At 47.2% G+C, this 25,312-nt stretch overlaps 1 protein-coding gene and 1 long non-coding RNA gene across 9 annotated transcripts in view; one reads left to right on the top strand and one right to left on the bottom strand.

Annotated features, from left to right (window-relative positions):
• LOC142069332 (uncharacterized) overlaps positions 1 to 25,312 on the bottom strand; it is a 72,440-nt gene that overhangs the window by 3,809 nt on the left and 43,319 nt on the right. The window contains exon 5 of one of the 2 annotated variants that reach the window (XR_012665116.1): positions 2,373 to 2,474. This is a non-coding gene — a long non-coding RNA (uncharacterized LOC142069332). Of the gene's footprint in view, positions 1 to 2,372; positions 2,475 to 10,539; positions 10,708 to 25,312 lie in introns of those variants that run through there. The other variant, XR_012665115.1, reaches the window with a different exon arrangement.
• Positions 1 to 25,312, top strand: part of TTC28 (tetratricopeptide repeat domain 28) — a 516,699-nt gene that overhangs the window by 478,531 nt on the left and 12,856 nt on the right. For all 7 annotated transcript variants that reach the window (XM_048821540.2, XM_048821539.2, XM_075120128.1 and 4 more), the window contains 5 exons: positions 10,366 to 10,545; positions 17,242 to 17,962; positions 20,119 to 20,243; positions 21,746 to 21,977; positions 22,457 to 22,533. In XM_048821540.2, the coding sequence (XP_048677497.1) occupies positions 10,366 to 10,545; positions 17,242 to 17,962; positions 20,119 to 20,243; positions 21,746 to 21,977; positions 22,457 to 22,533 (1,335 nt within the window). The remainder of the gene's footprint in view (positions 1 to 10,365; positions 10,546 to 17,241; positions 17,963 to 20,118; positions 20,244 to 21,745; positions 21,978 to 22,456; positions 22,534 to 25,312) is intronic.

The following is a 25,312-nucleotide window of genomic DNA, read 5'->3' as shown; positions in this document are numbered from 1 at the left end:
GGCTGCTAGTGTAGCTGCATTAATGTGTTCACTTATCCCAGGCTGGGGCGCTGTCTGAAATGCTGAGGGTGGGGGGTTGTGCCTGTGGGTTTCCATGTAGGATTCCCACGTGTTTGACTCATCTTGGTCTGTGCCGGTGGGTCTTCGGCCATGGGAATGGCCTGCCCCTGGGTGCAGAGTGAAACATTTTTCTTGACCCACCAGAAGACGGGCTGGGCAAGGAGATGGGATCTGAAAAAGGGGGCAGTCTGGCTACAGGGTGATCCACAGAATGGAGTAGCTGCAGGTTGAATTCAGCCCTGGCTCCCTCAGTGAGATCCCAGGAGGGTCCCCACATCCCTTTCTAAGGATGCTGATAAGTGTGACATCTGCTGAGCTCTGACTGACTGAACGTTCTGCGCAGAGCACTCCCAGGCAGCTTGTCTCCGCAGGGGGCGGGAGAGGGGCTGACTATTACTATCTTATTAGATTCCTCAGCTTTCCCCCATGTTGTGTTTTTATCAGAGAGCCTCTCCAGGACTTTTAATATTTTTGCTGCCCATCTCTGAGCCTGTGAATTTCTGCTGCATCTTTTCAGAGACAGGGTGCTCTGTGGCAGGGTGTTCCATGCAGCAGGTATGGGATGTGTGGAGTGTCTCATGCAGAGGGGTTGGTTGCATGCTGTATGTGTGATGGGGTGTTCCAGGTATCAGTTCATCCCATGCAAAGAATCTGAAAGGCGCCACATGCAGCATAGTGGCACGGTGGTCATATGCAGGAGCGCATCGCATGGAGCGGATGCGAAGAGAATTCAACCCATTGGTGTGGAAGGGAATCCTACCAGACTAACCAGATCTCTGACACCACTTGGGCTAGTGCCTGAGCTCTGGGTGAGGAGTCCGGGGGCTGGGATTCTAATCCCAGCTCTACCAGCGACTTGCTGAGTGACCAGGGGCAAGTCATGTCCCCTCTCTGGGCCTCTGGTTTCCAACCCTTTTCAAACTCTGAAAATGCTCAAGTTAGTGATCAATGAAATTGACACCCGAGGTTAAATGCGGAATGCGTAGCAAGCAGGCCAGGGGTAAAACAAGGTTGAAATAAAGAAGCCTTTTGCTAGTCACTCCCTGGCCTCTTTGCACGTGTGCGGGATCTTTGCTCTCCCTTCGCCTGCTTTTTGTATATTTGGCCTATAAGCTCTTTGGAGCAGGGCCCATGCCTTACTCTGTGTTTGTATCACACCCATCCTGATGGGTAGGTCTAGGCGCTGCCTCAAACATAAATGATAACCTGCATAGTGAGGATGTTCTCTTACCCCTCTCCTGGGCTGTGCAGTTGGATAGCTACTGTTTGCAGAGCCCTGGAGTACACCAGCGTGGAATTGCTGACTCCTAGCCAGTTGCAGCTGTTAACTCCTGCCCGTCGGCCTGCTGACCTTGTACTTTCCAGGACTGACTCTAAGGTGGCTCCACAGCCTTTCTGCAACTTGCCTTTCTGATGCTCCTCCTGCACCCTCATTAGATCCTGCAGAATTCCCTTCCTCAAGGCTGAGAGAGGCCAAGGCTGATTCCTTTCCCCGAACTCCAGCCCAAACCTGGCTGTCCCCTGCCCTGCCGTCTCAATCTCAGCTCTGTCCTTCTGAACAAGAGGTGACCAAAGCTGCAGAGAGCATTCTAACTAGAGGCTTATTGAGTCCATACTAGCTTGTCCTGATTTATACTCCACATCTATTGCAAAGCCATGTAAGTTATATCCCCACAAGGTCGTTCTCAGTTCCTTTTACTGCTGTTAAACAACGTGCAGACGGAGTCAGTGAATCCCCAGAGCCTGCTTCTCCACTGCACGGCCATGTGAAGGGTGTTTTCACCCCAGGTTTCCTTAGGCTTCTGTATATTGAATGATGTGAGTCTGAGTAGACCTGAAAGCCTTGTCCTCCTCTCCTTTCCCCACCCATCCCGCAATGCTGTGTTACAACAAGAGCCTGGCATAGTCAGTAGGAAAGTGCTTCCCAGGGCCCTAGGCGCAGGCTGTGACGGGAGGCTGCTGGGCACAGGTTGGGTTGCTGGCTGTGTTGGAGCTCAGACAGGATATTGCTCTGGTGGTTTGGGGCACCTGGAGGCGTGAGGTTTCTGGGCACTCTTGTCAGGCTGATCTTGAGTGTACAATGCAGGGAGAGCTGCTGGTGAGCAGCGGGGAGAACAGGAGAGAGCTGACAAGGAGACGAACCAGACCATGTGACCTCATTGCTACAGCCACATGCTGTTAAAGGGCCCAGACAATCTGGGGTGCATGGGAGCAGCACCGTGTGCGAGAGACCCGCAGGGAATGCGGCGTGTGGACAAGGCAGAGCTTCTGCGCATAGGAGAGAAATCGCACAAGAAGAGGACTGCACTTACCACTCACACACCACCGCTGTAGACAGGGAATGACTTCAGGTGCCTGCTGAGATGTTTGCTGTGGGGTGTTGAGATGTGACAGAATCACAGTGACCTAAAGAGCTGAGAACAATTTTACAACAATGTATTATCAGAGACAAGACGTCTGGGTTTATCTGCCAGCTGGAATTGTGCTGAGGCATCAGGAAAGTCTGCAGTGATTCTGCATAGTACAGGAGGGGGGGCAGTAGCTGAGAGTGACAGACTGCACAAGTTTTGGGGGTTCGCTGCAGGAAGAGTTAATGAGGGGCACTGTCATTTCGCCTACATTCCTGACTTCTCTTGGGGGAGGGATTTAATTGTTGTATTTTTGTTACTCAGAGTAGTGACACCTCTTCCCTAAGAGATGCAGGGAGCCTGTGAATGTCAGAATTCCCCTTCCCCATTTTCCTACAGGTCTTAATTCTCCCACCTTATATGAAAGCCAGAGAGATAGCTTTGCTAGCTGGTACCCGTATTTCCCTCTGCAGCGGCTACATGATTCTGTCCAGTAGGGGGAAGTGCTGCACTGTCAAAGTGAGCTGACCTGGGAAGGTGGCTGCAGGTTTCCTAGACAGAATATAGACTTGTGTTTTCAGCCTTTCAATAAAAATATTGAAAATAAAAGTCTGACATTATAAATCACAGACACTTCAAGACTAAAGAGATTAGCCCCTTTATGCAGTGCTCATAATTATTTGAACAACTGTCTTTGTTTAGTAGCTGTGATGTTGTTAAGGGCCTGGGTCAGAGAATCTGGAAAGCGGAATGGAATAATACTTTACCTTAGGCGTTACGCCGCTATTTGATTTAATTTTTGCTTAAGGGGAAAGCGCTGCCTTGGCGGCTTCCTTGAAACATGCTGTCCTTTGCTGTCAGGAAGGCAGCCACACTTGGACTTATCTTTAAGAAGTGCATAGTATAGTCGCATACATCAGCCATCATGAAGCATTATATCAGCTCCAGTCTGATCCTCACAGGAGAAAGGGCTTCGGTTCTAAAGCTGCCACATCAGAAAACTTGCAAGGGAACCACTGTGGGTGCAAAAGGAGATGGAGAGCCAATTGCACCTGCAATGCTGATGACAGACAATAGGCCACAAGGAGCAGCAGTGGGGACCTGCTGAGTTTCCAGATCGCTGTGGTCACTGCTAACCTACCTGAATATCAACTCTGGAGTGGCTTCTCTGGCTCTGCTGCAGTCTGTTCAGCTAGAGGGTGACAGCCTTGGGAACACCCACCCTGTGCCTCTCTAACATTTTTCAGTTGCTGTGGCATCTGGATGCTGCTCAGATGTCCTGCTCCTTTCCAACCAACCTGCAGGGGAAGAGCAGGAGCTTGGGGCTGCCTCCAGGCTTCTGGTTTGCCCCTGGTTGAGATACTTGTGGTGAGGTGAGCGCAGACTCAGGAGTGATTAGGCAGGGGTGGGAAGATGATTTCTGGCAAGCTGTCTGTCTGATATACAGTAATGATAAGAACTCCCTATGAGATTTCCCAACACCCAAACAGCATTTCTGGAGAGCTGCCCAAGCAGCCAGCACTGCCATCATCAGGTCTTGTGAGAAGGTGTCAATGGTTTGGATTTAGGTGTCACCAGAGATTTCTCATTCGAGCTACTAACTCCCAGTGAGCTGTTTGACATCTAGAGACCAGACTATCAGTTCATTGTGGTCAGCTGCCGATCCTTTGCAATTCAGGCACCTTAAAATGTCCACTGGCATCTGTGGTCCACAGGAAGTCCCTGTATCAAGTTGTATTTGATTATCAAAGTTGTTTACTTTTCCTGTGATTCCAGTTATTCCAAGTTCCTTAGGGAGGTGTGGATCTGGTTCCATGGCAGCAGGACAGAGAGGGAGGGTATGTCTGAACTGTGGAGTTTATTCTTTATATAGCTAGTTCGTAATTAATTAATAGCAGGCTTTACCAGGTGCAAAGTGTTATATCATACCCAGAACGTCAGACCACCTGATGTCCGAGATCCTCAAGCAGGTTCCAGTGTCACAAAACAATAACTCAACAGGACAAATACAGAGTCTAACTCTCCCTTCTTGAGTTTCTAAGCAGACAAGATGAGGATAATTTTTCAGACATTAATGCTCTTTTCTAAAGCTGGGACAGCAGGGAGAACAGACACGTGATTGTGCTGGACCACAATGCTGGCCGTATGAGAAGAGAAACAATTCCCAGCCACCCCAGGGAGTCTCTGGGATACAGGATTATTTTAGAGAGAGTGTTTTTTTTGGCACATTGGTCCTGCCTGTACAAAGTCTTTCACAGCTGGAGATGTAACTGCCATGAGCCTGGACCCAGTGTCCGCCAACTTAAGCTCATCCGTACCTCCGTAACAATGCATGAAAATCCTAGAGAACATGGCCAGCATTCTGTAGCCTGATATATAGATGATGTAATAATTACATTGATTACTTAAGAATTCCCAGTTATGACTTTGAGGGTTGGCAGGTATTTGTCCCAAGATCAGGCCCAGTATTATTCAAATTATTATGTGCACAGCAGCAACACACACTCTGTAGGAGCTCTTCTGTATTTACAGATACTTTATTAACACATTTATCTCAGTCACAAACACCCCAACTCAGGAAGATAAACAGAGATACCATAGAATGTATATCCGCACATCATATACTCACACCATCTCGTGTAGAACAACCTGAAATGTTAGCCATCATCTTCCACATCACCATCACCTTCCCTCTCATCATCAGTGGCCGTTGTTCTGGCACCTCCCGGGGCTACATCTTTCTCCTACTGCCCGTAGGCTGGGATGCAACTTTTATAATATGTTATGCTGATGCCACCATGTCTAATGCATATTCACTAGTGGTTTCTCCTCTCTTCCTTATTTGTATTTCCTCACTTTACTAATGCTGGAGTGTCCTTCTCCTATAGGTTAGTATGTCAGTGATCTCAACTTATTCTCATATACATCAATTCGTTGCCATAGCTCTCTTGTGGTTAGTCATATCGGGATGTTTTCTCATATTTCTGTGGTTGGCAGGTGTCATTATGGTCAAAATTCCCCTTGCACACTTTATTTTCAGTTCCCCAAAACTCAGGGGTGACCATTAGATCATTTGTCTGTGCCAGAATTCATGGGCCCCAAGCTTTATGCTAACTGCTGGAGGTAATGTCTCACAGGGTACAGGCCTGTAGATTCCTTGCATTACTGCTGAATATAATGCAAACAGAATATAATGAAGGCAAGGCAGTGAATATAATGAAGGCAAGCTAGCCCTGTGGGCTACAATTAGGAAGGCGGCACCTGCTTTCAGGGAGGGGAGTAACGTTACTGGTGATGATTCTAGTGCAAGGCTCCTAACAGTCAGAGAGCTCTGAGAGGAGCCATTTGCTGAGCAGGCTTTTTGTGCTGGCTTCTGCAAGGTCCTGGAATAAGCTAAATCTGGGAGCTGTACTTCAGCCTTTGTCCAAAGGACTAGGGCTAGGCTGGGAGTGGATCTCCAAGTGTTCTTGGCACCTGCTATCTCCCTCCAGCCTGAGGAGCAACACGGCTGGGCCCTGTGTTGTGATTTTGTGAGACTGACTCAAGGTACCCTGTGGCTGCTGTCCCTGGTGTTAGGGGCTGTAGATAAAGCCTCGGAGAGCCTGCTGCCCAGCATTACAATAACTAATCATATGTGGGGATGGACAGAAGTGGCAGACCATATATGATCACCTCAGCAAATGGCAGCTCCGTCTCTGCCCAGATATCCAGTCCCCTCACTGGTGTCCATAGCACAGTGACTGCTAAGAGGGACCACCCAGACCAGCAGCTTGTTGGCATTTTAGTGGCTGACCCCACTGCCGGTGCCCAGCAATTTGTTGATCACAAAGGCAAACAATTATGTGGCCTTTACAGCCACCATCATGTGCTGGGACCTGGAACCCCATGACTGCCAGTGGTGCCCATGTCCTTGGCCTGATGCAGAGCAGGGGATCCCATGCTTTGCACTTCAAACCTTACATCCATTGCTTTCATTGAATAGCTTCTTTTTGTTTAAACTCACTCCTGAAAATAGCTCTTGGAGGTATGTGAAATGCAAATGTGCCTCATAATTTTATTTCTGTTTCCCTAACACACATGCAGCTAACATGAAAAAATATTAAACCCTGGGGGTTTCCCATACAAATGGAAAATTCTGCTAGGCACATGTCACTATGGCTTAGATAGTCTCATTATGTTGCCTGCAGCTAAAGCTCCCGGAGCAGTAAGTCAAACGGAATATATAAAAAAAACATTTCTGGAAAACAACAACCCCCTGGTGGGAAGCTACTGCTTGTCAACTTGGTCTCTGCAGAGAGAGGCAAGATTGAGCAGAGGCTGGTAAATTTAGCTGCAGAGCACGCAGTCTGGTTCACCACAGGCAGTGTGCAGGGGGAGGCCTCCCTCAAGGAGCTGTTGGTGCTTGTAAACAATATGTCAGAATGGAGAGGACATTTTTCTCAGGAAGGCTCCTGAGGCAGCTGGATGTCAGAGTGACTGACCCTGTATCTTTGTCTCCAATCGGTAGAGCAGGGTGAGCTATAGAGCTGCAAGGAGGGCAGGAAAAACAGCAAGAGGTCAGTGACTATTTTTAACTCCTCTTAAAAGAAAATCTCTTTCTTTTCCTTCTGCCGTTTTATTCCCATTTCAAATGGGAATGTTTCTTGTTCTCTCTCTCTCTCTCTCTCTAGCCGCCTACCTGTGTGTCTAGCCTGCCTCTTTTGTGTCTGACCCTTCCTTAGGTGTTGCCTCAGCCTCCATCAGTGGGTGGCGGCCAGAGGGAATTTAAGACCCTTATTAATGTTGCTCTGTTTTTGCTGTGGTCTGTGTGCTAAGCTTAGAGAATCCCACAGAAGATTCCTGTTACTTTTCAAGTCATCAGTGAAGTGAGATCAGTGGGTCTCAATCTGAGGTACAGCTATCAACATTAAAAATTGCTGCATGTCATGACTGGAAATCTCTGCTCAGAAGAGGTCAAGGCCTGGGATCAGGGAGCTGTGGGTCAGGACAGAGATGTATCATCCGAGCTGTTTGAGGAGAACTTGGCAGAAGCAATAAAATGCACCAAGTCTCTCTCTGTCCTAATGTACACACATCCAGTCCGTTCCCTCCCGGTTCCCTGGTTACTCAGCACATGCAGACGCAGTCACTGCTGCTGCTTTCTGAGTCCTTTTTATTCAAAGGGGTTTGTTTTGTCATTTGACAAGTCAGGCCGTGAACTGTTTGGACAGGGGAAAGAGACACTTCCAGAAAGGAGATCTTGCAGCCTCCAGTTCAGTGGGAATGAGAGAATGAAATTGGCTCTAAATCAAGGAATCTAAAAAGGGGCAATGTAGGTCAATAATGTGAGAGAGAGGCAGAATGTGAGTGTCACTTCTCCCAAGAACAATGTGTCTGTCTGGAGCCAGAGAGGTTATCTAGGTTGTTACCTTCACAATATCGGTCAAAATGTTTGAGAGAGCCATGTCTAGTGTTGCCCGTGCTGGAGCCAGGATTTTCATTCGGAAGAAATGTTCGGAGCGCTTGGAGTGTAATTCAGAATCCCACTCCAAATGGAGTGGGCCAATTTTATCTTCATTTGCTGAGCAGCATGAGTAGCTGTCTTTTTCCTGTCAAAACAGATGTTTGCCATGTCTGATGGCAGCTTAAATGGTGTCACTCAAGAAATTATAGCCCTGAGTGCTGAGCCCTGGTCTCCATCCTGCCAGTGAATATGGAACACCTGGCTCACGCTTGGGGAACAAGAGGTCTCAAGGGAAATGCAGCAACACATGTTGAACTGGTTAATTCCAAAATCAGGTCAAGTTGAAGCTAAGTCCTCTCTGGGCATGTGCTAAAGGCCTCAAGTTTAAATGAAATGTCGATTTAAAGGCCCACACTAAGCCTGCTGCTCTGACATTGAGGCATCTGTTTGCTCAGCAATTTGTTTTCCGTTTTGTGGTTGAGATTAGTTTTGCTGCTTTTGGTTTGTTTGGTGCTGATGCTGTTTCAGTGCTTCTTGTTCCAAGCTGTATGTGATCTACAGAGCTGCTCACTTTAGGGTGCTGTTTCTGGTCTTGTTCAATAAAACATGATGAAACAGATTAAAATGGAATTCACTTTTACATCCTTAAATAGGACCAGAGGCAGCAGCGACTGTATGTGCCCTTTGTGTCTTGGTCTGTTCTGGTGTCTTGGTGTCCCTCGCCTCTGTTTGCCAGAAGCTGGGAATGAGCGACAGGGGATGGATCATTTGATGATTCCCTGTTCTGTTCATTCCCTCTGGGGCACCTGGCACTGGCCACTGTCGAAAGACAGGATAGTGGGCTAGATGGAACTTTGGTCTGACCCAGTAGGGCCATTCTTATGTTCTTACATTCAATACCAACCCAGAAACTAAAGTAAACTTCTGTCTCACCACACTGGTTAAAAAGCAGTCCAAACTGCAGTCTCCATAGGCATCCCCACTACCCAGACACTAGACTTAATGATGAGTGGCCATTGAAAACCACTTTCATCAAACAAAGGTTTCTTCTGAACTCAAAAGATCAACCACATACCCAGGTCAATATATAACTCAGGCCTTACCCAATAATCACACTGTTGCCATATCTAATAGCTAAAGGTTTATTTATAAGAGAAAAGAATAAGTAGAGAGTTAAAATGGTTAAGGAAATCAGATACATACAATCATTGCAGAGTTCTTGTATCCGGTTTGAAGCAGTGATGTTACAGAACACTGGCTTGTAAAGTCTCTGGTAACTTCCAAAAGATTTGGAAGGTCCTCAGTCCATAGTCAATATGCTCCTTTTAGTGTAAGTCCAGAGATCAGAGCAGGAAAGAGGCAAAATGGACGTTTGCAGAGTTGTTTTTTTTACCTTCTCCCATGTGGAGGGACTGCTCTCAGTCTTGGTTTGTTAAAAATGATAGGCACAGGATGGAGTCCACGGTCACATGAGCAAGTCACATAGCCTTGCATGCTTTGATGACTCATAGGAGAAGCCATTGCCCATATTTTGGCTAAAGCGTCCACAGGAATGCTCACCAGGCTGGGACAAGCTCTATGGCCCACTGTGTTCTTTAATGAGCAATCAGTTTGAATGGTCAGTTCAGAATGTGCTGGCTAGACTGGATATAAATTACCTTGTGGGGGTTACCCCAGGGGCAGACACATTTGAAATACTGGTACATAGTCAATATTTATAACTTTAGATACAAAGATGATATATGAATACAAACATGATAATCGTACTCAGCAAATCATAATTTTTCCATTGACATCTTACAATGGTATATTTTATACAAGATTTGTTGCAATTCTCTAACAGTGGCAATATTAATTATATAAATGGTCATGTTCCTTTCATACAGATCACATGGGGCTCATGTATGTGGAGGTGGGAGGGGTGGCTAGTCATTTTATGCATAGCAAGAGAGGGGATTAGCAACTTTCAAAGAACCAAATCCAGATTATGCAGTGTTGTTGTAGCCGTATTGGTCCCAAGATATTAGCGAGACGAGGTGGGAGAAGTAATATTTTTTATTGGACCAACTTTTGGACCAAGTCCAGATTAGTGAGCCAGCAAATAGCTTCAGAAGTGGCTTAGGAGACTAGTGATAAGGCAGAAACCAAACATGAGCCTTTGCATCCTTCGGTGGATAGGAAGGTTTGCATTTAAGTGGGAATGGTAGTTATAATACAACAAGGCTGGAGATGCTTACAGAGATCTTTGCAGCAAAGAAGTGGAACCCAGTCCAGTGTATCTGACTAGAGATCTTCTGTCCATGAATGGTTAATCAGTGCAAACATGGCAGGGTGATAGGTGTTGCATCTGAGGTCAAATGTGGTCTGCTGAATAGCAATTTTAAAATAGATGTTTCAGGCTTGCTGATTCTGGGAGCTAGAAAGCCTGACACTTACAGCGGGGCCTGAGCATAGAGTGTTTCTTTGGCTGTGTAGACAAGGGGACTGAGCTGCCTGTGTGTCTTTCCTCTTCAGGGTCTGATGCATTCCAGTGGTCCAGTTGGCCGCCATCGCCAGCTGATACTAGTTCTAGAGGGAGAACTGTACCTTATCCCCTTCGCTCTCCTGAAAGGAAGTTCCTCGAATGAGTACCTCTACGAGCGCTTCAGCCTCATCGCAGTACCATCCATCCAGTCACTGAACCCCAGTTCCAAGGTACTCTCCAGCCCCATGCTCCCAAAGCTCCTGCTGTGAGGTGAGACATGCAGGGCCCCATCCGTGCCATGTGAGAGCTGAAGCTACTCCATGCCACACAGGCCCTGTGTGGGCCCCAGGCTGAACTGCAGGGATTGCTGTCTCTTCCAGCGGCATCGGCTACTGTTGTACCAATAAAATAAAAACCAGCAGGATCTTATTAAAGGGAAAAAGGCAAAATACCACATTTATTGTGAATACAGAAAGAATCATAGTAAGCAGTTAGTTCTAGTTATAACATTCCATTCAATCTCATATTTATTCACACATTCATTCATACAAACACACACACACACACACACACAGGTTCTGCAAGGTTGTTATCATAGTTACCAGCCTTAGAGTTGCTCATGCCAAGCCACTGGCCAGGTGGCCTGGACATGAGGAGGGAGCAGGGCCTTGTCAGATGCTCATCTGATGCTCCTGGAAGTTGGTTTGCAGAATCAGACCCCAAAGTTCTCACTTTTTAGAGTCTATTTTTATAGGAATTTCTTCCTATGCCAGTCTATGGGAATTGCTTCATCATGCTGTTGCTGAATCAATCAGCAGATAGCACATTCCTGACGGCTCCAAGATGTTATCTTGTTCTTTGGTTCTCCCATTCTTGAGGCTGTTGGGTGGATTCCAGTCTGCCCTCCGGGGGGGGGTCCTCTGGTTATTTCCACTTGACGCCTTCTTCAGCCGATGGACACTGGATTCTTAGGCTGGCACCTCCCTGATCATTCAGTTATTATCCACACCAAGCATCCATCCACATCCATCCTCTATCTCTATTTTAATCACAATTGTTAATACAACAAAAGGGTGGGGAGTCTCTGGGTGCTGTTTCTGTTGTTAGAGTATTGCTTTGAGTCTCTTTCTCTGTGAATTGCTTTGAGAATAGACTCTGTCTTAGAATGTACTAACACAATTAGCAGCTTGCAAGTTTCACACATAGAGGGAGAGAAACAGTACCAAAAACCAAGAGACCTCTTAATTAATAATACCCTGGAATTTAAACTATGGGGAATCAAACTCATTTGTGATTTTAATACAGAACTTCTTTAATATGATCCAACACTACAAAAATGGAAATCACAAACCTACCAACTTCCAGGGTACTGGTGCTGAATGAGCTGGGCACCAACAGTGTACTTCGATGCTTTCCAGAGCAGAGTCAGGCGCGGTCCCTACCCCACAGAGATCACAAATCATGTCAAGGCAGTGGTTGGGATTTCTTTCTGAACTAGACTGCAGGTTCTGGGTGGGTTGAGCTCCCATGCAGACAGAGTGACCTAAACTGAGTTTCCCTGGTGAGTTAATCACATCCTAGCAATCTGCTCATATGTTTGCCTTCATGCCTGTTCCCCTGTGGCGTTGGCCACTGATTCCTCATGACATTGAGGACATAGGTAAAAGCTGATACTTTAAGCAAATTCTGGGGAAATACCGTTTTCATTGATATATGGTAATAACCTTCCACTTCTTAAAGCCAAAAAAATCTGAGGAGTTCAAGGCCAACATCATACCATCAAAGAATGCCACAGGTCTTGGTCTGATTGCCCAGAACAGAGTCTTGTGGTACATCCTGCATTATTGCCATGTGAAATCGTTGTCTAAATAGGAGGATGGGCCTGATTTTATCATGGTTGTTGATGTGTATGACTTGGAGTTTCCCATTCTGGATTCCCATTCCCCAGGAGTCAGTCTGTCTCTGGTCAGTACTTGATCTTGAACTGCCACAGCACATTTGTTGGTCAGAGGTTTCCATTGACCTGACTGCAGTGACACCCAGCTACAGTTAATTTAGAGCCCAGCAATGTGTATGGATCATTAAGATGATTCCTTTCAGTGTCTATTACTTAGTGTTTGTCAGCAGTGAACTTCATCAGCCGCTAGATATAGATATAGAGTTTAAGGCCAGAAGGGATCATTAAATCATCTAGTCTAATTTCCTGTATATCACAGACCATTACAGTTACACCTGCATTGAACCCAATAACTTATATTTGACCAATGCATGTCTTCACAAAGGCATCCAGTCTGAGTCTGAAGACATCAAGAAATGGAAAATTCACTACTTCCGTGGTAGTTTGTTTCAATGGTTAATCACCCTCACTGTTTAAAAAGAAAAAAAAAAAGCCTAATTTCTAATTTTAATTTGTCTGGCCTCAGCTTCCGGACGTTATTCTTGTTCTGCCTTTCTCTGCTAGATTAAAGATCCCTTCAGTACCTAGTATTTTCTCCCCATGAAGATACTTATACACTATAATTACACATATTTGAATATTGCCACAACATTAGCACTTATCCAGTGTTCCTGAATTTCCCCCGTATTGCAAGATTTGTTAAGTTATTATCAGCAGGCTAGAGATTTCCTCAGCCAACTCTTTTAGGACTCTTGGGTGCAGGTATCTGGGCCTTTGGATTTAAAAGTATTTATCCCTCAGAGATATTTAACATCCTCCCTAGTTACTAATGGAATGGAAAATATTTCATCCTCATGTGATATATCATACTGCTTCTTTCCAAAAACAGAAAAGAAATATTAATTGAACTCTGCCCAACTGCCTAATTTGGTTAGGTCCCTCTGAAGCTCCTCACAGTCTTTTCTAGTCTTGACTAATCTACATAATTTTGTGTCATCTGCAACTGTTGCCAACCAAGGAATTATTTTTATTTCATCCTTTCTAAAGCACTTTTATGTTCATCCTGAACATCCCAAAGGGATTTACAAGCAGGAATTGGTTCATTCACCCTTCACAGTACTGACTGTTTCAGAAACAGCTCATAATAGATTCCGTAAATTTCATAACCTGACAAATATAAACAAGGTCAACAGGAAAAAATTATGCTGAATGGGATAAAAAAAACTTCCGAACGGTAAAAACGATTAGTCAGTGGAACAAGGATTCTTTTTCAAGTAGTGTCTCTATGGGTGCTCCTCATCAAGACATGCATGCGCCTATGCGCTCTTCATTGGAGATTTTCATCAGCAGTGTCCACTGGTCTGCACCTGCGCCCTAGGCACCCTCATGCCCCTCCTGGGGCTTCCAGATTTGGTGCAGTCACCGAGCTATACCTTCTCTTGAGCCTTGTCTGACACACATTCTCGATTACCTGCTCAGTTAAAAAACCTCTGGATTATCATTGAGTTCTATCAAAGTTCACCTAGCTACAATCACAGCTCTTCATCCCCCTAATTGAAGAGTTTTCAGTTTTCATAGAATCATAGAATATCAGGGTTGGAAGGGACCCCTGAAAGTCATCTAGTCCAACCCCCTGCTCGAAGCAGGACCAATTCCCAGTTAAATCATCCCAGCCAGGGCTTTGTCAAGCCTGACCTTAAAAACCTCTAAGGAAGGAGATTCTACCACCTCCCTAGGTAACGCATTCCAGTGTTTCACCACCCTCTTAGTGAAAAAGTTTTTCCTAATATCCAATCTAAACCTCCCCCACTGCAACTTGAGACCATTACTCCTCGTTCTGTCATCTGCTACCATTGAGAACAGTCTAGAGCCATCCTCTTTGGAACCCCCTTTCAGGTAGTTGAAAGCAGCTATCAAATCCCCCCTCATTCTTCTCTTCTGCAGGCTAAACAATCCCAGCTCCCTCAGCCTCTCCTCATAAGTCATGTGTTCCAGACCCCTAATCATTTTTGTTGCCCTTCGCTGGACTCTCTCCAATTTATCCACATCCTTCTTGTAGTGTGGGGCCCAAAACTGGACACAGTACTCCAGATGAGGCCTCACCAATGTCGAATAGAGGGGAACGATCACGTCCCTCGATCTGCTCGCTATGCCCCTACTTATACATCCCAAAATGCCATTGGCCTTCTTGGCAACAAGGGCACACTGCTGACTCATATCCAGCTTCTCGTCCACTGTCACCCCTAGGTCCTTTTCCGCAGAACTACTGCCTAGCCATTCGGCCCCTAGTCTGTAGCGGTGCATTGGATTCTTCCATCCTAAGTGCAGGACCCTGCACTTATCCTTATTGAACCTCATCAGATTTCTTTTGGCCCAATCCTCCAATTTGTCTAGGTCCTTCTGTATCCTATCCCTCCCCTCCAGCATATCTACCACTCCTCCCAATTTAGTATCATCCGCAAATTTGCTGAGAGTGCAATCCACACCATCCTCCAGATCATTTATGAAGATATTGAACAAAACCGGCCCCAGGACCGACCCTTGGGGCACTCCACTTGATACCGGCTGCCAACTAGACATGGAGCCATTGATCACTACCCGTTGAGCCCGACAATCTAGCCAGCTTTCTACCCACCTTATAGTGCATTCATCCAGCCCATACTTCCTTAACTTGCTGACAAAAATACTTTGGGAGACCGTGTTAAAAGCTTTGCTAAAGTCAAGAAACAATACATCCACTGCTTTCCCTTCATCCATAGAACCAGTAATCTCATCATAAAAGGTGATTAGATTAGTCAGGCATGACCTTCCCTTGGTGAATCCATGCTGGCTGTTCCTGATCACTTTCCTCTCATGCAAGTGCTTCAGGATTGATTCTTTGAGGACCTGCTCCATGATTTTTCCAGGGACTGAGGTGAGGCTGACTGGCCTGTAGTTCCCAGGATCCTCCTTCTTCCCTTTTTTAAAGATTGGCACTACATTAGCCTTTTTCCAGTCATCCGGGACTTCCCCGGTTCGCCACGAGTTTTCAAAGATAATGGCCAATGGCTCTGCAATCACAGCCGCCAATTCCTTCAGCACTCTCGGATGCAACTCGTCCGGGCCCATGGACTTGTGCACATCCAGCTTTTCTAAATAGTCCCTAACCACCTCTATCTCCACAGAGGGCTGGCCATCTCTTCCCCATTTTGTGATGCCCAGCGCAGCAGTCTGGGAGCTGACCTTGTTAGTGACGACAGAGGCAAAAAAAGCATTGAGTACATTAGCTTTTTCCACATCCTCTGTCACTAGGTTGCCTCCCTCATTCAGTAGGGGGCCCACACTGTCCTTGGCTTTCTTCTTGTTGCCAACATACCTGAAGAAACCCTTCTTGTTACTCTTGACATCTCTTGCTAGCTGCAGCTCCAGGTGCGATTTGGCCCTCCTGATATCATTCCTACATGCCCGAGCAATATTTTTATACTCTTCCCTGGTCATATGTCCAACCTTACACTTCTTGTAAGCTTCTTTTTTATGTTTAAGATCCTCTAGGATTTCACTATTAAGCCAAGCTGGTCGCCTGCCATATTTACTATTCTTTCGACTCATCGGGATGGTTTGTCCCTGTAACCTCAACAGGGATTCCTTGAAATACAGCCAGCTCTCCTGGACTCCTTTCCCCTTCAAGTTAGTCCCCCAGGGGATCCTGGCCATTCGTTTTCACCCACTCAACCACAACAAGGTTTATCGAAGTCGTCTTCAACTTCTTCCCTCCTGTCAAGGAACCAACTCCACCGTGGGACCTCAGCTTAGTCTTCAGTGCCCTGAGAAAACCCCCTTTGAACGTATGTTGAATTGTTCCCACCTTCATCTATCCCTTAAGACTGTGTTCCTCATAGCTGTCACCTCAGCGAGGAGAGCTTGGAGCTTTGATGGCTGACTCACTGTATACAGTATTTCGTCATGACAAGGTGTTGACATGTTTACCCCTTGCTTCCCCTTCCAAGAGTCATTGCTCATTCCACCAGGGATCAATCTAGCACAGTAGCCTTGCTGAAAAACATACCTATCCTGATAGGGCAGCCACCTGGTCCTGGGTTCATGTTTTCCCAGGAGTACACTCTTGTCAGCTCTGGATGCAGTTACATGGCTTTTGGCGAGGCTGTTCTACAGTCTGAACTGAATCCACCTCCTTGGCCCCCTTCTCCAGGATGAAGTACTGCTCAGAAGTCTCCTGACATAGAGCACCCATAGGGACATTAGTCAAAGATGGAGAGGTTACTTACCTTGTGTAGCAATGACATGTGTGTCCCTGTGAGTGCTCCCCTCTGCCTTGGAGTCTGACTCTTTCTACTTCCATGCTTGAGAAGGATTGGAAATGGCGGCAGGTCCACTCCCCCATCTCTCCTCAGATTGGGGCAGAAGGGTGTCTAGGGCACAGGCATGGACCCACAGACACTGCTGATGAAAATTTCCAATCAAGAGCACACAGGTGTGTGCATATCATGACATGGAGCACCCAAATTACACAAATCTTTAAGAACTCCAGTTACTGTACCAGGTAAGTGACCTTTTCATCCTGTGGAATCCCCATTTCCAGAGCTCACCAATGCCAGACTAGATAATTAAACTACTGGGAGATAGTGGGATAATTAAACTACTGTACAGAGCGACTGGACTGAGGAGGAAGCATGGGCTTGTGGTTCAGCACAAGGCTGGGAGTCGAGATTTAGTTAATATTGCTGGCTCTGCCACAAACCTCCAGTGTGACCTTGGATAAGTCACTTCCATTCTCTGTGGATCCATTTCCTCTCCCCAGAAAAGGAAGTAGTAATCCTGCCCTGCCCCCCGAATGGAGCCGGTATGTAAAGGAGTATAGCTTGGATGGAAGTGGCTCAAGAAATGCAAGGCATTGTTCTAATGATAAAACCATCTCACTGTTACAGAGCCCCGGCCACCCCAGACATTCCTGGGGGAGGCAGGACGCTTGTAGGGCCACGGCTACAACAGACAGTTCTTTGATCCCTATTTTCTCTCTCTCTTTTTCTAGTCCCTTTTGAAGAAGAATGCTCCTGCTTATTCCAGTTCTACCTCAATGGCAGCTGTCATAGGAAATCCCAAACTCCCTGCAGCAGTGATGGACAGATGGCTTTGGGGGCCTATGCCCTCTGCAGAAGAAGAGGCCTATATGGTATCTGAATTACTTGGCTGCCAGCCTCTGGTTGGCAACGTGGCAACGAAAGAGAGGGTCATGAGCGCACTCACTCAGGCAGAGTGTGTCCATTTTGCAACCCATGTGTCCTGGAAGCTGGCTGCCTTGGTCCTAACGCCCAACGCTGATAGCAACCCAGCCAGTAGCAAGAGCTCCTTTGGGAATCCCTACACAATTCCAGAATCCCTCCGGATGCAGGATGATGCCAGTGATGTGGAGAGTATCTCAGACTGCCCTCCTCTCCAGGAGTTCCTGCTCACAGCAGCCGACGTTCTGGATCTGCGGCTTCCTGTCAAATTAGTGGTTTTCGGCTCCTACCAAGAGTCCAACAGTAAAGTCACTGCTGATGGGGTCGTCGGCTTGACACGGGCATTCCTGGCTGCTGGGGCTCAATGTGTCTTGGTGTCACTCTGGCCTGTTCCTGTGGCCGCATCGAAAATGTTTGTGCATGCCTTCTATGCCTCCCTCCTGAATGGAACGAAAGCCAGTGCAGCCCTCGGAGAGGCCATGAAAACAGTGCAGAGCAGCAAGCAGTTCTCCCATCCATCCAACTGGGCAGGTAGGAGGAATCTGCTTCTTGGGACGGTTCTCATAATAAACAGGAAAGCGTTTGTAGGAGAAACACTTACACCAATTTGTTTGTATTGAGCAAGGAGCTGTGCTAGCAGCAGGGTGCCTGAGTAACACTCTGTGCCATTACAGCGACCAGAAGCTGTGTATCAGACCTGGTTCTGCTCTGAGTGTTGCTGAATGACTGGCCAGTGGGAAATAGTCATTCTTCAATGTAACAATGGGGAGAGCATGTGTTCGACATAATTTACAGCGTATGAAATGCACCTGTCTCATCAGGGAGGTTTAATCATTAGGAAGACCTGATATGCTAAGGGCCATGCAGGCAGGAAATTACCCAGGATCCCCAGCTGATAACAAATAAGATTCCTTTTCTCCCTACAGATTACAGACCAGGATGTGTTGTTCTTACTGATACGTGTCCAACACGGTACAGCAGAAAGATTTGATTCCCATTAGTGTAATGGTGGGGTGAGGGTGTTTCTTGAATAGAACTGTAACAACCGTGCTGTAATCCACTGAGGAAGATGTGTACTTAATTCAACATTTTAAAATTAAATGTGCTAAATAGTTCAGTGATGAGAAATAAGGAACTGAGACTATTCACCCTTGTTGTACCTTAGCTAGAGACTGTGAGGAATAGCGGCCACCCTAAGAACGTCCCAGAATTCCAGAGAGATGAGGCTTTTCCGGAGTTTGTAAGAATACTGGCAGTATTCCCATCACAGCAGCATTTTCCTCTAGAACTGACCGTCTTGTTCAATGCGTGTCTTCTGCACACTTAGGTTAGATGTGTAACCTAGCTATGTTGAGGACATGAGTGTAACATTTCTTTAAGAGGCAGTGCCAGCAACAGCAGCAGGCGTAATCTCCAGGAGGAAACATGACAAGACTTGCTTCTGCGCGCCTCTCGTATGTGAGGTTTCCGCTGACATCAGTGGGAGTTCTACAAGCAGAACAGTTGAAGGATCAGGCTCCCTCAGTGCCAGTCAGGAGTGGTTTGATTAATCAAAGGAGAGTCAGAAAGAGAAAGACACTGAGGTTAGCAACAGAGCGACTGGAATTACATTAAATATGAAGCGTATTTTTCTCAGCAAAAATCCTCCTTTCCGAAAGCTGTGCATGTGTCCCAAGCATGTCCCCAGTGTACCCAGCTGGGCTGAAGTGCTTAGATTGGGTAGCTGCTGTGTGCAGAACCCTAGTGCCAAGTGTTTGTTACCAGAAGGAGAGAGAGCTCGTGTGCTGTTTACTAAAGTGAGCACCTGGGATTAAACCCACGCAGAACTGTCTTGTCTCGCTGAGTCTAGTATTAGGAGGTGATCCAAGGAAAACCAGAGGGAAGTTGGACTTAGGGTACAGACCAAAGTTCAGTTTATCCTTGTTTTTCCTTCTAAGGGAGTTTGTCAGCCTGGCAAGAAAGAGAAGAAATGTGAATGGCTTTCCAGAGCAGACCCCTCATCAGAGGCGTAACAGAACAGACATGGGAGCTCTCCACGCCACTACCAGCAGGGGCAGGCAGGGAATGGCACATAGGGATCCCTGCTCCTCCCCTGAATCCATATGCAAATCCTCAACCCCCATGCTTCTCTTGAGGGTTAGGAATTGAGATTTCAAACAGAAATAATGCCTCACACTAGAGATGAGCACATGCCCATCCAGCTGCAATAAACAGGGGAGGGAGGAAGAATATTTGCATGGTGCACAAGCTAGCGGCCTGGGCAAAGTAGGCATCTTTCCCCAAACAGGGACAGCTCTCCATTTTCAGGGTTCTATTGTTTGCTGGCAGTATTTAGCTTTTATTGATTTCTGCTCCTGTAAAGAAGATGAGGAGCATGCTAGGGCAAGTGTCTCTGCATTGCCACATTTTTCCACATATGTGAGCAGGAAAACAGTATTGATTTCATAAAGGGGGAGAGCAGAGAGCATTGAAGAAGCATCCTAGAAGTTAGGTCCCTGGGCCTAGGCGGGTGGAGGCAGCTGTTCTGGTTGTGGAGGCAGCTGTTCTGGATTCTCCCTTCTCTGTGGGTAGGCACATAACTAAACAAGGGGCAATGAGCTATTCATTTCTGTTAGCTTGAGGAAGGCATAGTATTTGTTTTTCTGGGACAAGAGGAGATTAAGAAGCTCTTTGTCTGAATCCTGCAGGCTTCATGCTCATTGGGAGTGATGTGAAGCTTAACAGCCCTTCCTCACTAATTGGACAGGCCCTGACAGAGATTCTGCAGCACCCGGAGAGAGCACGAGATGCCCTGAGAGTCTTGTTACATCTGGTAAGCAAGAGAGAGCTGCCATAAGAGTATCCCCTGCAACCTGAGAGAGGCAGCAATAAGACCCTTGCAGTCTTGCTTTGGAGAGGCTGTCAAGGCTCCTTCCTGCAGCCTGGAAAGTGCCATCAAAATTTACAGACACAAAATGTGGGTCCCTGCCTTGGAGTATGGCAGATGCCTCCTCTTAACTTTTGGAAGGTGATGTCATCTGTGGTGAGGTGTCTCTGAATGTTGAATGGGTGGGGAAGCATTTCGATTTAACTTCAGGAGTAAACCCCCAACCCTCCTTCTCCTCCCTCTGCCTGTGTAATCCCTGCAACTACTCCCTGTCCCTAGGAGAAGAATGGGACACCAGGCAGAGATTCACTTTACTAGCATGACAAATAAAATCCCTCCATCAGACCCAGCTGATTTGCATATGCTGCTGAGTGGGTCTGTGCTTTGAAAATGAGATTGTCACTGAGGTTAATTGTTTTTATGACAGAATTGCTGTGAACTAGGCAAGAAGTAGGGAGGTGAGAATGAAGACACTGTGTAGTGTGTCTCCTTCCTTGCTAGCCAAGTGACCACCCTCTCTCTACAGATCTTAAGGACTGATGGCTTCAAGCCAAGAATGAACACTGCAGTTTAGAACAGAGCAAGCTCTAAAGCAGCAAGGTTTGTTAGGCAAAAGAGCTGACTCTTTGGGTCCTTCCCTTCTTGTCACCTGATACTGCATGATGCAGGACATTCTGTTCAGTGGACAGCTTTCACCAGAAAATACCACACTGAAATCCACAGCGTTTAACCCCAAAACAGCAGCTCACATGGAAGTTTAATGAGACTCTGGTGTTCCCATAGGTACCAATAACCAGCTTTGGGGAGCAGTGAATGCTGTGACTGATGTGATCTGTAGGTAAAACTCTGGGATGGTTATAATACTATCCTCTCACATCATTTCCTCCTAAAGGACCCTCCTAGTTTCCTTAGGGGCAGTGTCCATGTTGTAATGGCAACACTAGTCGACTGATGATGATAATCCCAGCTGCATCAGGCTGGAAAGGGAGGAGGGTTCTATTTACCATCCAATTGGTAAGTCTGCACATGGAACACTATAACCTGGTAGTCAGCAGCAGACCCAAGAGGCTGGAAATCATAACTCAGCGATTCTGTGGGGACAAATACGGCCACCTGGCTTACGGGAAATCATCTCTTCATGATAGGCTGGAAAATGGGCAGATTCCTCCTCCCAGGCAAACATGTAGCCTAGTTTTCCATGGCCCTCATCTGCCCAAGATGCTGCTATAGGCTGCCTGACTTCTCATTTTACAGCTATACATGAATTAGTGGAGCCTCTAGTTCCAAAGGGCCCTGACCACCTCCTGTCTGAGGCTGATTGCCATATCTCTGTCACCCAGCCCACCCCTTGACCTGAGATGCCTTTCTGCTCCTGACACTGCAGAAAGAGGAAAGGGTTAATGATAAACTTACTGCAGAATAAGCTAATGCAGTCTTTTGTCCCGGAGGTGGAGAAATCACTGCAGCGAATCCAGAATGGGCAGCACAATTCCATGTACACCTCTCAGCAGAGTGTGGAGAATAAAGTTGGTGGCATTCCAGGCTGGCAGGCACTACTCACTGCTGTGGGGTTTCGACTTGACCCTCCCGCTAGTGGTCTTCCAGCTGCAGTGTTCTTCCCGACTTCAGACCCCGGTGAACGGCTACAGCAATGCAGCACCACCATCCAGTCCCTCTTAGGTAAGGAGCAGGCCACAGGGGGCTCTGGCATCGTCCGTGTTAGCAGGCTCTTGTCCACTTGCTGCCTCTTGGATGGGAGGAGTGGGAAATCTTGCTGTTCAGCTGTTGTTCTGTGCTTTTACAGGGACTAAGTAAAATCATGGAATGGGACTTGGGTAAGAGCAGTTGCTCCCAGCATAGCCTAGAGCAGGCTTTGCAGTGAGAACATGGCTGCTTCAGCCACAGATCCCGTTCATTTCCCTCTGGTCCCAATACCCGAGGAGCCAGGGTGTTATTCTTCCTCTGTCCCTGCTCCCAGACGGGAGTTCACTCATCAGGTGCAAAGCTTGTAAAATCCTTACTGTTTGTAGAAACCACAGCCCCTTTCAGGAGCCCTAGTTAGTATGGGAAGCTGGGTCCAGGTGTTGCTTTGGGATGGTTTCTCTCAGGCAGTTCAGAGGCAGCTTTGAACAAACTTTATGGTTTCTGATTTTTTTCAGGTTTGCCTAACCCAGCACTTCAGGCACTTTGCAAACTTATTACTGCTTCAGAGACTGGAGAGCAGCTTATCAATCGGGTGAGTAGGGTGGTGACGCTACAGCACCATGCCTCAAATCCTGCCTAGGGCAAAGGAGTCCCAGAGCCACGGATTGCTTTGTAACTAGCAGAGCAAAACAGACAGAGTGGGTTTTGTGCCCAGAGTTCAAGAACTGTCTCTCTTGTCTGCTCGAGTGAGTGAATGCCTTGGCACGTGGGGGGCAGGCACACTGGTGGACTTCTCAGCTCAGTGACAGAACTGAGAGCATGTGACATGCACACCAGTAGTGCTGTACAGTACAGCTGAGGAAGGTGGGATCCTAGCACTGAGGGATGGAAAACTTGATTAGGTCCCAGTCAGCCCATCACCCTAAGAGCTTGTACTGGGCTGTTCCCTTCAGGATATTCCCTAATGCTTCATCCAGTGTAGTTCCCTTGGACAGTGCCTCTCAGACCTGTGCTGTTACGTGTGGGCAGCTCGCAGCTCTGCCAAACAGGTTTCCAGCCTCTGTTAGATCCGCTGTCGTGTGGGAATGCACTGCTGCCTATAGCTCCATGGCCTCCATTACCCCAGCCTTCCTTACTCTTCCACCCTGTCCGTCCTGACCCAGCTCTGATCCATGCGTGCCCCCGCATGGCTGGCATGCTTCAGCATGTTCCTCTTCAGACCAGGCCAGTTGTCTGCCCCAGCAAGTGGGCGCACAATGAATTGTGAACAGGGATGTAGCTCACCATCCCTGTGTCTTGCACAGATATTTTCCTGACCACCAGTATCAGGTTTTCTGGAGAAATACATCAGTGGGCAGCTGGGACCTGTGCTCTCTCTGTTAGGCATTCCCACTTCAGCTAAGAGGGCTTCCTTTGGATCGTCAGGCCAAGAGTCCCTGTTCAAGAATCTCGCTGCCAGTGCTGCGTCTGTGCAGACAACCATTAGGAGGGGAGCCCAGAGTAAATGGAACAGGTGGTTTAAAGGACAACAATCCAACATTCTCTATAAAAATCTCCACATGACTGTTTCCTGCTTGTGTTCTTGCCGCAGACAATTAAATCACCCAAGAAAAAGCAGACTTCAGATGGCTGCATGCAGCTAACAAAAGATTTACTCACCATTTCCCCAGCCGCCTGCTGCAGAGATGTTGCATTGTTTCTGCAGATGTTCTTGTGCAGGCCAAACCCCAGACAGATTTCTCTTTGCACAGGAATAGTGCTGGGTTGTTCAGCCCAGCTCTCTCCTCTGCTGCAGTCCATTCCCCCCAGAAATTCTCTTGAGGTCCCTTCCAGTCCTACAGGTCTATGAAAACCACAGGGGCACGATTGACAGGCACAGTCCATTGACACTATTTCCTTCCCAGCTCCAGCTTGTGCCTCTGTAGTATGGATGGAGCAGGGCTTGTTCTCCTGAATGCTTCTATCATCCCTTTCCCTTAGGGACACCTGGCATTGCCCAGGAAAATACAGCAGACACTGCACCCAGGTACACGGGTTGATGGAAGCCAGGCTCCTTGAAATGCAAAGCCCAGAACCATACTGTCCCCCACAATCTGAGAGGAAGGCAGCCAGTTTGTAATGCTACTTCCCCAGCCTCCCTGTCAAGCTCAGGAACTGAGTCAGGAATGTTGGGTCCCATCTCTTGCTATCTTGCTTCAGCCACATCCCAAAGTTACCACCCTCTGGTACCAGGGCTAAGATCATGGCATTTTCACTATGACCTTGTGGTGCTGAGACCTCTGTCTTAGCTGCCCAATCTGTGAATAGGGATAGTGATCCTCCCTCCATGGGGGCTGTGAGAGTAAACTATGTAAGTACTGTAAAAGCAGCAAAGAGTCCTGTGGCACCTTCTAGACTAACAGATGTATTGGAGCATAAGCTTTCGTGGGTGAATACGCACTTCGTCAGATGCATGTAGTGGAAATTTCCAGAGGCAGGTATAAATATGCAAGCAAGAATCAGGCTAGGGATACCAAGGTTAGTTCAATCAGGGAGGATGAGGCCCTCTTCTAGCAGTTGCGGTGTGAACACCAAGGGAGGAGAAACTGCTTTGTAGTTGGCTAGCTAGTCACAGTCTTTGTGAATGGCTAGCCAACTATATTCTGAGCATTCATTATCATTAAGGAAACAATGGTTTCTACTTTGCACAGGCCAGTATGACCTGGCCTGCAAAACTGCTACAGAGTGACTGCTCCATCCAATCTCCTACGCGTTCAGAGATCAGGCGCCTTGGGAGAAGCTGCTTTGCGTGTGAGTTGCTCTGCTCCTCAGTCAGGTTGTTTAGTTCTAAAAGAGCAGCTCCAGCATTTGACACAGCGCAAACAGTCCCCACTGCAGCATCCGTTCTCTCTGTGCACCCCGCGGGGCTAAAAGTTACACACACTGAAAAGACCCTTTGGATTGGGAGGTAGGTGGTGCTGCACAGTTCTAGGGTGCATTGTGGGGGAGGCTTCTCGAGGTGGATTTCAAGGCTGCTGTAATGCGCGCTGCCTTCATCCCTGACTTGTGTTCACTGCAGTGTCTGAGGAGGAGAAAGTGTTCCTGGGAACAGTGAAGCACTGAGCCTGCGCCCTTCTCTCTGGGCTGCTTGTGTGTATTTGTTATGGAAGAGATAAGGACCGTAAGCCTTGTTTGCACGTGCAGTGGGACTGCTAGGGAGTAAAGATTGCATCAAATGCCAGTAAACAGCCCCTGAAAGGAAACTAGAGGAAGGTTGTTTATGTTCCACCTCCTGTCAAAAGATGGATGATTCTGGGGCTCATCTCCTCATTGGCAGGGTTGTAGCTGCCTGTGAAGTGCCAGCTCTGGTTTTAACAGCTTAGGGACTTACA

Source organism: Caretta caretta, chromosome 15 (genome assembly GCF_965140235.1).
Source record: "Caretta caretta isolate rCarCar2 chromosome 15, rCarCar1.hap1, whole genome shotgun sequence".
In the NCBI taxonomy this organism is placed as follows: Eukaryota; Metazoa; Chordata; order Testudines; family Cheloniidae; genus Caretta; species Caretta caretta.
This window is presented reverse-complemented; position numbering and strand designations above follow the sequence as displayed.